General features: G+C 44.2%; 2 protein-coding genes and 1 long non-coding RNA gene across 3 annotated transcripts; 2 read left to right on the top strand and 1 right to left on the bottom strand.

The window, feature by feature from the left end:
• Nucleotides 1–923: 923 nt before the first annotated feature.
• Nucleotides 924–4186, top strand: LOC120104000 (phosphoglycerate kinase, cytosolic-like). The gene is made up of 6 exons (XM_039115801.1): nucleotides 924–1496; nucleotides 2052–2129; nucleotides 2204–2464; nucleotides 2804–3121; nucleotides 3424–3582; nucleotides 3660–4186. Exons 1-6 carry the CDS (start codon nucleotides 1047–1049, stop codon nucleotides 3867–3869), a joined length of 1476 nt encoding a protein of 491 aa, XP_038971729.1. The 5' UTR covers nucleotides 924–1046; the 3' UTR covers nucleotides 3870–4186.
• Nucleotides 4187–4550: 364 nt separating this feature from the next.
• On the top strand, nucleotides 4551–5344 carry LOC120104534. Its single transcript, XR_005506924.1, has 2 exons — nucleotides 4551–4883; nucleotides 4976–5344. It is a non-coding gene; the product is annotated as an uncharacterized LOC120104534 (long non-coding RNA).
• A 2224-nt stretch (nucleotides 5345–7568) lies between these two features.
• LOC120104550 (egg cell-secreted protein 1.2-like) lies at nucleotides 7569–8012 on the bottom strand. Its single transcript, XM_039115855.1, has one exon. The coding sequence runs from the start codon at nucleotides 8010–8012 to the stop codon at nucleotides 7569–7571; it is 444 nt and encodes a 147-aa protein (XP_038971783.1).
• Between the last annotated feature and the right edge of the window lie 2557 nt (nucleotides 8013–10569).

Raw genomic sequence — 10569 nt, 5'->3', positions numbered from 1 at the left:
AAATAGCATACACCATAATACATATGTGAGAATCAGCTTATTGGGCCTATTTTGGACTGAAGTCGGTAGGCCCAACCGATTTTAGTTTAGGACTTCAAAAGAGAAAGAGCGAGAGAGAGAGAGTGGATCGGAATAAAAGAACTACATTCTTCTACCCTTTTAAATCAATATTATGATCAAATTTTTTATTTTTTTGAAGAATATTAACTTTTTACTGAAATTTTTTTTAAAAATTATGGTTAACAACCTTTGGATGTTTAGTCTGGCGCTCTCCTAATTGAGCTATCCCTGCAATACAGTTTTTAGTTAATAAATTTTTATATACGCATGTGTGTGTGTGTATATATATATCGACATGAAAAGACAATGTCCTAACCATCGGACGAAAGGGACCAAAAAACAATTCTTCATATACCTCAACTCTGAGAGTAAAAATGGTTCATGTTATTTCTATATGAAATTCGATAATTTTGTTTATGCTCATGTTGGCGATTTCTGATGTCAATTCGGCAAGTTGTCACCCCTTTCTACGGATTTTCCATTGACCCAGTGACACATCAACCATGCCCCTTCCTTTTCTCTAATCACAATGCATCTTGATCTCTTTCTTTGTCTTTCATCCCCTGTCTAGTTCTTTCTAATTCAAAAAAGAGAGGGGGGGGGGGGGGCCGATAAGGTGCCTATGGTTTGATAGATTCGCAACTTACAAAGAGCACTCGCTGCTTGCAGGCCTAATTTCTATTATGCTTTCAGTGCCTCGGAGGAGAAGGCGAAAAAAAAAAAAAAAATAGTACTATTGAAAACTGAAAGGAGCTCTCTCTCTCTCTCTCTCTCTCTCTCTCTCTCTCTCTCTCTATATATATATATATATATATATATATATGTCGAATCTCCACCTCTCCCCAGCGATAAGAAAATATCCATCCCCGCAAACCCCTCCTCCACATATCCTTTTTTTTCATTACTACTAATCACACCCCTCCTCGACCATTTCTTCTTTCCCTTCGAACTCTCTCTTAGCTCTCTTTCTATTGCTAAGAGCTACGATGGCTTCCGCCGCCTGCCCCACCTCCTTTTCTCTTCGCCCGTCCTCCGCCTCCGCATCCTCGTCCTCGTCCCGGCAGCAGGCGGCGGCGGTCGTTCTCCCCGGCTTCGCCTCCCGCGGCGGCGTCGCGCTCCGATCGCCGTTCCGCCGGCTGGGCTTCACCGGGGCGGCGGCGGACCCGCTGCTGGCGCTCCACGTGGCGGCGAGGATCCGGGCGGTGGCGGGGCGAAGCGGGAGGGGGCCGAGGGGCGTGGCGGCCATGGCGAAGAAGAGCGTAGGGGACCTCACCGCCTCGGACCTCAAGGGGAAGCGGGTGTTCGTGAGGGCGGATCTCAACGTCCCCTTAGATGAGAACCAGAATATCACCGATGATACTAGGATCCGGGCGGCCGTGCCCACCATCAAGCACTTGATGGGGAAAGGGGCCAAAGTCATCCTCTCCAGTCATCTGGTGAGTCTCTTCTCGATTCCTACTTGCTTTCCACCTGATGTTTCTGAAATTGCTGGTTGTTTTACTTCTTTCTTTTTTAAAATTTTTATTATAGTACTAATTATCAACAAAAGTCTCAATTTTGATTGTTATTTCATTTTTCATGTCTTTCATTATCGAATTATGCTGAGATTAGAATATCAAATTCCTTTTTAATGTATATAAGCATTGATTTTGATTTTTTTGATAGTTCCAATGAGTAGAAGTGTTGTCGAAACCGCGATCATTTCATTGAGGTAGCCTTTTTTCTCTATTTTCTCCATCTTTGTTGTTGTGTTAGAAGGCCTCACGTCAATGAGTGTCTTGCAAGCTAGATTCTGTGCAGGTTTTTATGTGCTTGTTTTCATATACTTGGAAGTTATGTTGGGATTTTTAGTTACAGTGCTATCTAGTATAATTTAATTCATGGAACAGGGAAGAATGCCCACGAAATTATTATTGTTACAACATTAGAGTTGTATTCTATTTTCTATTTTCTTTAGTCGCAGGGGGCTATTGATTCTTTTTTCTGAACAGGGACGCCCAAAGGGGGTCACACCAAAATACAGCTTGAGTCCTCTGGTGCCTAGGCTATCTGAACTCCTTGGCATCAAGGTATGCTCATCTTTGCACCCAGATGTAATTTAATTGACAGTTCTTATTCTGGATTCCTTATGGGCACCATACAGGTCGAGAAAGCTGATGACTGCATTGGGCCAGAAGTTGAGAAAATGGTTGCTGCACTTCCAGAAGGTGGTGTTCTGCTTCTTGAAAATGTAAGGTTTTATAAGGAGGAAGAGAAGAATGAACCAGAGTTTGCGAAGAAGCTGGCATCCCTAGCAGACCTTTATGTGAATGATGCATTCGGAACAGCACATAGAGCGCATGCATCGACAGAGGGTGTCACCAAGTTCTTGAAGCCCTCTGTTTCTGGTTTTCTTTTGCAGAAGGTTGGTATTTAGCTTTTATATGTTGTTGCTCCATTAAAAGTTGTGGTTTGAGTGGAGAATAATTGCATGGATGATTTGTGAGGTTCCTGAGTGTTTAAAAAGCTCATACCGTATCCAAATCGAGGCTTTTTCTTTTTTTGAGAAATTCCAAAGTGAGGCAGTTTGATCTCCATCTGGTGCATTTTAACATACGGGAGTTCCTCTGTAGGTTCTCATGTAACAGCATCTTGGATACTATGTGTTGCTTCTCGAATTATTCACTTGGACTTGCCCCTCTCCTATTTTTCTGCTTATAATTTAAGTCAATTTCCAACCAAACATTTTCATGCCTAATTACAGGAACTTGACTATCTTGTTGGTGCTGTTGCAAACCCAAAGAGGCCATTTGCTGCCATTGTAGGTGGTTCAAAGGTGTCATCAAAGATTGGAGTGATCGAATCGTTGTTGGAGAAATGTGATGTCCTTCTTCTGGGTGGAGGAATGATCTTCACCTTCTACAAGGCACAAGGACTTTCAGTGGGTTCTTCCCTGGTAGAGGAGGACAAACTAGAGCTTGCAACATCGCTTCTTGCGAAGGCTAAATCAAGAGGGGTCTCTCTTATGTTGCCCACTGATGTTATTGTTGCCGACAAATTTGCTCCTGATGCCAACACCAAGGTTTGTATTTTTAGGGTCCTATTAATATTTATTGCTCCAACAACACTATATTCCTTTAAGGCATAAAGTGAAGCATAGTTTCCTTCTTATCTGCTTATTGTCGAGCCATGCCAGAAGAACCTTCAAACCTGGAAAAAACCTTAGAGGTGAACCTCCTTTAAACATTTTAGTTCCTTTTGGTTTCACGCAAACATGGAGATTATTCTGTAACAAAATTGAGTAGAAGTCTCCGCAAAGGTACAGACTGTATTAGATCAAAGATATGAAATGAGATGATCGAGGAATGAAGATTCGTCGTGCAGGTTGTGCCATCAACTGCAATTCTCGATGGTTGGATGGGCCTGGATATCGGACCAGATTCAGTTAAATCATTCAGTGATGCACTGGAAACAACCAAGACAGTTATTTGGAATGGTCCTATGGGCGTTTTTGAATTTGATAAGTTCGCAGTTGGAACGGAGGTATGTCGTATTCTCTTTTATTCAGTATCAGTTGGTGGATGTGAAAGCAACTTAGCTGACATGGCTTAATTTTGCAGGCAATTGCGAAGAAGTTGGCAGAACTTAGTGGGAAGGGCGTGACGACGATCATTGGAGGTGGAGACTCTGTTGCAGCGGTCGAGAAAGTGGGAGTAGCTGATGTTATGAGCCACATATCCACGGGTGGTGGCGCCAGCTTGGAGTTATTGGAAGGGAAGGAGCTTCCAGGAGTTGTGGCTCTTGATGAAGCTGTCCCTGTTGCTGTGTGAGGCCTAGTTTTATTCTGAAGCTGCTGTCTTTTGTTCTGGATTCTGAAAGAACGTAACCATGTTATGGTCTCTTTCATCTGGGTTTTACCCAGAAGTGGAATCAGTCAAGATGTCGAATTCTTGTAGAGTTTCAGGGATTGGCAAAAAAAGAGAGGATTTTCCCCCCTACACTGATGTTTTGTTGTGATGCGCTGCCAATTTATGGTTGAAATAAAGCATAAACTAGAAGTGTATCCTTTTTTTTTTTCCAGTACGCCTCTTGTAACAAGTCAAGGTTGTAGACGCCATTCGAATTGCAGCATTGGCATGTCTCACCACTGATGGCTTGCATGTCAATAGAATTCCATAGTTTATCAGGTTTGGTTGAGTAGATAAGCCATCCTCTTTCCCCTTCTCTTTGCTTTCTTTCCCTCTTTGCTAAGAGGAATTGTAGGTTGGAGTCTTGGACAGAAGAAACTGTAAGTGCATTTTGAACGGGAAAAGAAGGAAAAAATTATGGTGGTTGGAAAAACTAGGAAGGGCTTTCTATTTGGCTGTAGTTTTTAAATAAAAAAGATTAAAAAATAATATTTTGATAGAAATAAGATTTTTATATTTTATAAAAAAAACTCAAAGATGGTCATGAAAAATTATTTTTTTATTGGTTGGAAATTGAGATTTTTTTTTTATAAAAGTTTTTTTAAGCCATCAAAATTTATAGATAAGATCTCTTTCTTTATTAAGAATATAATAGATATTTCACGTAAAGAAGATGCTTAATCAAATATAATTTACTCTATAATGTACGATTTTTTTATAGCCAATCAAATATTTGGGTCACGAGTTACCACTGCGTTCACAGGTAGCGATGAGGTACACCCTTCCAAAATGCTCAGAGAGTTTGGATGGCATAAAAGGTGCTCAGAGAGTTTGGATGGCATGAAAGGTGCAGCCCGGATAGCTTTGCCCATTCCGGGAGCAGTGGCAACTGCCGCTGTGACATTCCATGCCGTTAGCTTCGCCGAGCTGCGTGAGGTAATCTTAGGCAATATCTCTAGCTAGTTGTTTTCTTTCATTGTTTCAGTGATCTATATGATAAGAGGTTTCTCTTTTCCTCTGGTTTACAGAAATCTTTTAAGGATTCAGGGGACTCGGAGCCTCGGAGGAAACAACAAATGTTGGCGGCTAAATAATATGGATTACTTGAGCTTTGAGCTCCAATCCATTTTTACGGCGGGGCGTTTGAAATTCTGTTGGCCATATCATCTCTATCTCTGGCCACTCTTCTTTTTTTTTTGTCATGAGTTTTATTTTTATTTGGCTTGATACGATAAAATATTCATGGTGTATTCTCCCTCTCTCTCAAAGAAAAAGCATGGTGTAAGTATTTGCAGCGTAATTTTTCTTTTAGTAAATGAATTGAGTTCGAAACTTGTACTGCATAATATGATCTCTTTTCCACTGAAGTCACTGTGGTTATCATGTTTGGTTCTTGATCTCTTTTTGTTTAAGGTGGTACTCAAGTTTATCATTTCATACTCCAACTCAATCTCCCCCGCGCCCGAAAAAAAAAATTGAAGGGTTCCACGTAAAAATCAATATCAATATACGAAGTAAAGAAAAGATGATTAACTCTTGTAATTATAGGAGTTGGATCCGTATCATTTGTGTTTTTATCGGGTCAAATCACCATTGAGATTCCGATGATTCTCACTAATCAACAGAACAACAGGAAATGAAGGGCACAACATCTGTTTTGTCTCAACCATTGGGACTAATATCAAAGAAATTAAAACAGAGCGTCATTCCCGCCAACGGCTCAATGGCAATTCCGCAAATACCCCGTATGTGGACCCCAGAAATTACCCCATATAGACTCGGCATCTATGTTTCTCCCAGAAACCAAGAACTCTCCTCTCCTCTCTCTCTCTCTCTCTTCCCCCATTCTCCCTCACCAACGGCGACCACAAACCCGCTCCTCCTCGCCGTCCTCCTCCTCTCCCTATTACCCCGCCGGGGGACTGAATCTCCGATCGAGAGCTCGACGCCACCATCTCCGCCTTCCGGTCGTGCGATTACCAGTTCTTTGGCGACGCCATCGCCGCCTCCGACCTTCGTTTTGACTCCTCCGCCTCAACTCCTCCCACACCCAATTCGCCCCCACCGACTTTGTCCTCTTTGCGCCTCCGACCCCGCCGACGTCCGCTCTCTCCGCGACCACGTCGCCCTCCGCCGCATCCCCCTTCCCGCCCTACCTCCCTCCCCACCGTCGTTCCCCACCGCGACATCGCCATCGCCCGCCACCGCCAGCCCCCGAACGCCGACGGCTGGAACGTCGTCCTCGCCCTCCACCGCCACATGGCCTCTGGCAGACCCGTTCCTCCCCCAAGACCGCCCGATCTCCATCTCGCTCCGTACCCGTCCGCCGATCCCCCTGATACGCCAGCTCCGGCGCCGTCTCCAATCGCGGAGCTCTTCCCAATGTTTCCGGAGGCGCCGATCCGGGATCAAGAACCACGTTTCCAGCGGTGGTTCCCCCGTCCTATCCGGACGGAATCCAGCAGCCAATGGAGCCCGGAGTCGCGCCCAGAGAGATATCTTTGGCGGTCGAGGCTCCATTTACCGGGGAGATCATGCATCTGGGAGGGTATCCCCCAGAAGGGACGACGATGAGTTGTTAGGTCCCAATCAGAGAGGAAGAAGTCGATGGGAAGGAAAAGGAAATGCTATTCAATAGCTCAACAGTGAGTTAAAGCAAGCCATGCAAAACAGCGAACAGCTCTCTTCGCGTGAGAGTAACCCAAGGCAAGAATAAACAAACGGGAAGAAAAGAAAACCAACACTTCACTCTCTCCGTCCCCAAACCCAAGGCAAGAACTTTCATCAAAAAAAAACCCAAGGCAAGAATAAACAAGCGGGAACGCATTTCTTCTCCTCGTCCCACGCAAACGAGAGACCCGGGCCATGCACACAGCTTCAGTTCCTCCCCTGTGGAACGTGCTCCGCTTCCGCCATCTTCGCAGCAAGGCTCAGTCTTCCGCTCCCCGTTCCATCGCGGGCGGCTTCCCTTCCGCGTGCGTAGCTCGGCCTCGAGCTGCTGCTCGCTCCCACGATTCCGACGCGGCGGTTTGCGTGCATGGGGCGAGGTCCATAGCCACCAGGTAACGCGGGTTGGGTCTCCGAACCCGTTGTGGCCTGGTGGGTATAGCGAGCTTATCATGAGTTATCCTGCGGCGAGTCCTACGGGGATCGTGTCTCCTGAAGGGAATCCGCCGAAAGGGATCCAGGTGACGGCGTCTCCGATGGCGATGGGGTTTCTTGGAACCAAGCCAGAGCTCATGAATCTCCGTCCTGGGGGAGGACGGGTCCCGCCTCTTCGCTAACTACCGTGGCCGTCCACGCCCCCGTCCGCATGCCAGTGATGACGCCTTTTGATCGATGAGATGCCAATCTTTAGGTCAGTTTTTTTTTCCCCTTCTCCTGATGGACAACATCCGCCAGGCTTGCTGTTAACCCGGATTCGGAAGCCAGGGGTCGCAGAGACAGAGGATTAATAGATAAAAAGAGGAGGATCGATCATATTTATATTATTGAAGCCATGACAACAGTAGACAACGCAGAACTTCTTAACATCAGGACATGATGAGAGTAAACAAAGAAGTATGACTGATATCGAAGGACCCTCCCCATCGCTCGTGGAAACGGAAGCCCAGGGAAGCGCTAGGCCGCCTCCGGACCGGCAAACGCGAGTGCGGCGTCGGCCACAGAGGGAGATGTCGTGGAGTGGGGACGCAGTGACGCAACGGCGACAGGAGGAGGAGCGGCCTCGGCATCGCAGTATCCTCTGAGAACGTCGCTCTCCTGGGGAGTGAAGCCGAGGGACTGGAGCATCGTGGTCCAGCACTGGCGGGTGATGACTTGGATGGCGCGGCAGCAGTCGACTCCCAGGTACGACTCGCCGTTCATGAAGAAGAGCAAGATCTCGTCGGTGCATGATTTCAGCTCCAGCAGTGCGTTCCAGCAGTCAACTAGGCCCCCGTTGGAGGTGATCCGGGCCTCAAGAGGGCTAATGGCGGGTTCCACGGAGGAGAGCTCGCGGGCATTGGCAAGCCCAACGAGGCATGCGATCATGAACGAGAGGGCAAGCTTTTGAACGGGCGACATGCTTGTGGATCTCCTAAAAGCTTTTTCAAGCAAAGGGAGCGGCGTATATGATGGTGTGAGGGTAAGGAAGGTTGTGGCAGGGCATATTTATAGACGGGAGGAGTAGTGTTGGTAATTGGAGTCGGAGAGGAAGAGTTTGGGAACGCGAAAAGTCTCTTAACGTTGCGAGACGTTCGGAATGCCAAAATGGTAGGATCGTTTGGGACTGCCATTCAAGACAGTGTAATGTCTCTCTGTTTGACAAAAACTGAAATTATTGCTGGAAGCGTGGATGGAGTTATGGAATTCTGGAGTCTTTATTAGACTGCAACCAGTTTATGGAGTTTTTGGACCAACCAAACAAGCCTGTACCTTCTTACGTTTAAAAATTGCTTCTTGATAATGATCTCTCATTCACCATTTTCTGCATTCTTTCAGTCTCCACCACCACTTCCATGGAACAATAAGCTCCTGTCTTTTAGTTTTCTTTAAGTATTGTATAAACACCAATACCAGAACTCTTCATTTCCACACCCTATTCCAACTGACTTTACTTGTTCCTCGTACGTCTCTTGCATCGTCAAACTCTAACCTTTCGCCTCACAACCGAAGAAAGAAGGTAATAAGTGAACATATATTAACTTGGCATATTGCTTAAAGAAGAGTTTGTCAGTGTTAATCTCCTACTGAAAGAGGTTAAGTGCCCTTTCCGAAAGGCAAGTCTTCTCTCCTTCTTCTCTGTAATTTTTTTGAGAAATAGTCCATCGATCTTCTCTGTTATTGACATTAATTCCTTTTTTTACTCATACCCAGACTCTCCTGCCCTTCCCTTACCCCAACTGAATGCAAGAGAAAGCGACATGATGCGGCTGAGTAGAAGAGAACTGTTCTAGGAAATGCATACAATAGATATTTGCACCTACATAAAATTTCAATACAGGCATTCATGATAATAGAACATTAACTTGGTAGTTACAAAAGAGATGGCATGGAGTATCTTGGGTGCCACCTTAGATCTCTAATTAATATCAGGGTAGGTATTGACTCAATTCAGGTGAATGAATGAGATGTGATTTTAGGATTTATGATTTTGTAATGTCCAAAAATGACCTGGCCTGCATGCAGGCATCTAGTTGGATGCATCCATGTTACCCCTTGCAAAGCCTTTTCATCCTTTTGTATGTTGTCCCACATTTTTCTATACAGAGATCACACTTGGTCTTGCTGCATCAGGTGAAGTACTGAAATTCATCTGCAAACCGGCTAGGGTTCAGGGAAAATGGATGATGAGCTCACCTTCTATGCAGACTATTTGGAGTTGAGCCCTCCTTTGACCAACATGATTCTATTAACAAGTGAACAACAATTAATATAATGATCTCACAACTGGCTTGTATAATAACAAAGACACCATTTTAACTATGTAAACAAATTACATTTTGGACAACTAGATGAGGTAGCAGCAATATATTGCAATGCTTGATCAGATGCCAACTGCGGCAGAAGATTTTCAAAGGTTCTTCGGACAAAATTTTTATACCGAAAGAAGAATATACATCTGCTTTTCAGACATAAAAGCAATAACACATGGCTGATCACACCAATCCTAGCAACATTGGACATATGATGCATGAACATCACATTATTCAATCCTCAAAGATCCAGAATGTCCCCCTTTCTTGGTTATTTTGAGCACATCTAATAGAAGCAAAGCTACCACTTAGCTAACTGGACAGGCATTTCACAGAGATAACCCCTCATCACAGAGATTCATCAGACGGCACCGGTCACTGGGTTTCTGCTTGTCAAGTTTTGACAGGATTAGGGGAACATACATGCAGACAATTTGCTTGCACTGCAAAATTATAAATTAATAATAATAGATCATTATTTCTGTCATACATCATTTTTTCTTTGTCATACATTCTGATGAAGACCATGCCATCAGTGATTGTTTAGAGAGATGAAATACTTACTTGCTCTTCATTCTCATCTGCTTCTTTGCAGTTCTCAATAAGAGTCTCCATTATCTTCATCTGAATTAGAAGTGCAAATAAAACCGATAGTTACCAGAAGAAGAGGATAAAATATATACTATAGTATTTCATCGATCCACAATATGATTACCCTCATCTTAGGAGTCTTTAATTGAATGAAAAGATTTTTGACAGCTTTGTGGCATGCTAAACAAGTGTTCTCCTCTGTCTGATGGTAAACAACAGAGATTTAGCTTCACCAGTGTTAAATAATACCCCAACAACAATGCAACATCATGGAACTGGGGTTGAACAATGATATAGTATTGTTACCACTAGTTGTTCAGTGTGCAAGCATTTCATTTCATTTCGAATCCTTTATTTTATTTTCGAGAACTAGGATGGGAGGAAAACCTGGCTAATGCTAAGTGTGCAAGCATTTTAATGTTCAGTAATTTGCTAATACAGAATAATCCATATGATAAGCTGAGCTTCTACTTGTAATTTTCTACAATATTCAGCTACCTCACTGCATCACCTGCTGTAAATGGAAATATTATTTTGAATAGACAAAATGTGTAAATGTGCATCACCTGCAGCAG

The sequence above is a fragment of the Phoenix dactylifera genome, unplaced genomic scaffold (genome assembly GCF_009389715.1).
Source record: "Phoenix dactylifera cultivar Barhee BC4 unplaced genomic scaffold, palm_55x_up_171113_PBpolish2nd_filt_p 000007F, whole genome shotgun sequence".
Lineage (NCBI taxonomy): Eukaryota > Viridiplantae > Streptophyta > Magnoliopsida > Arecales > Arecaceae > Phoenix > Phoenix dactylifera.
This window is presented reverse-complemented; position numbering and strand designations above follow the sequence as displayed.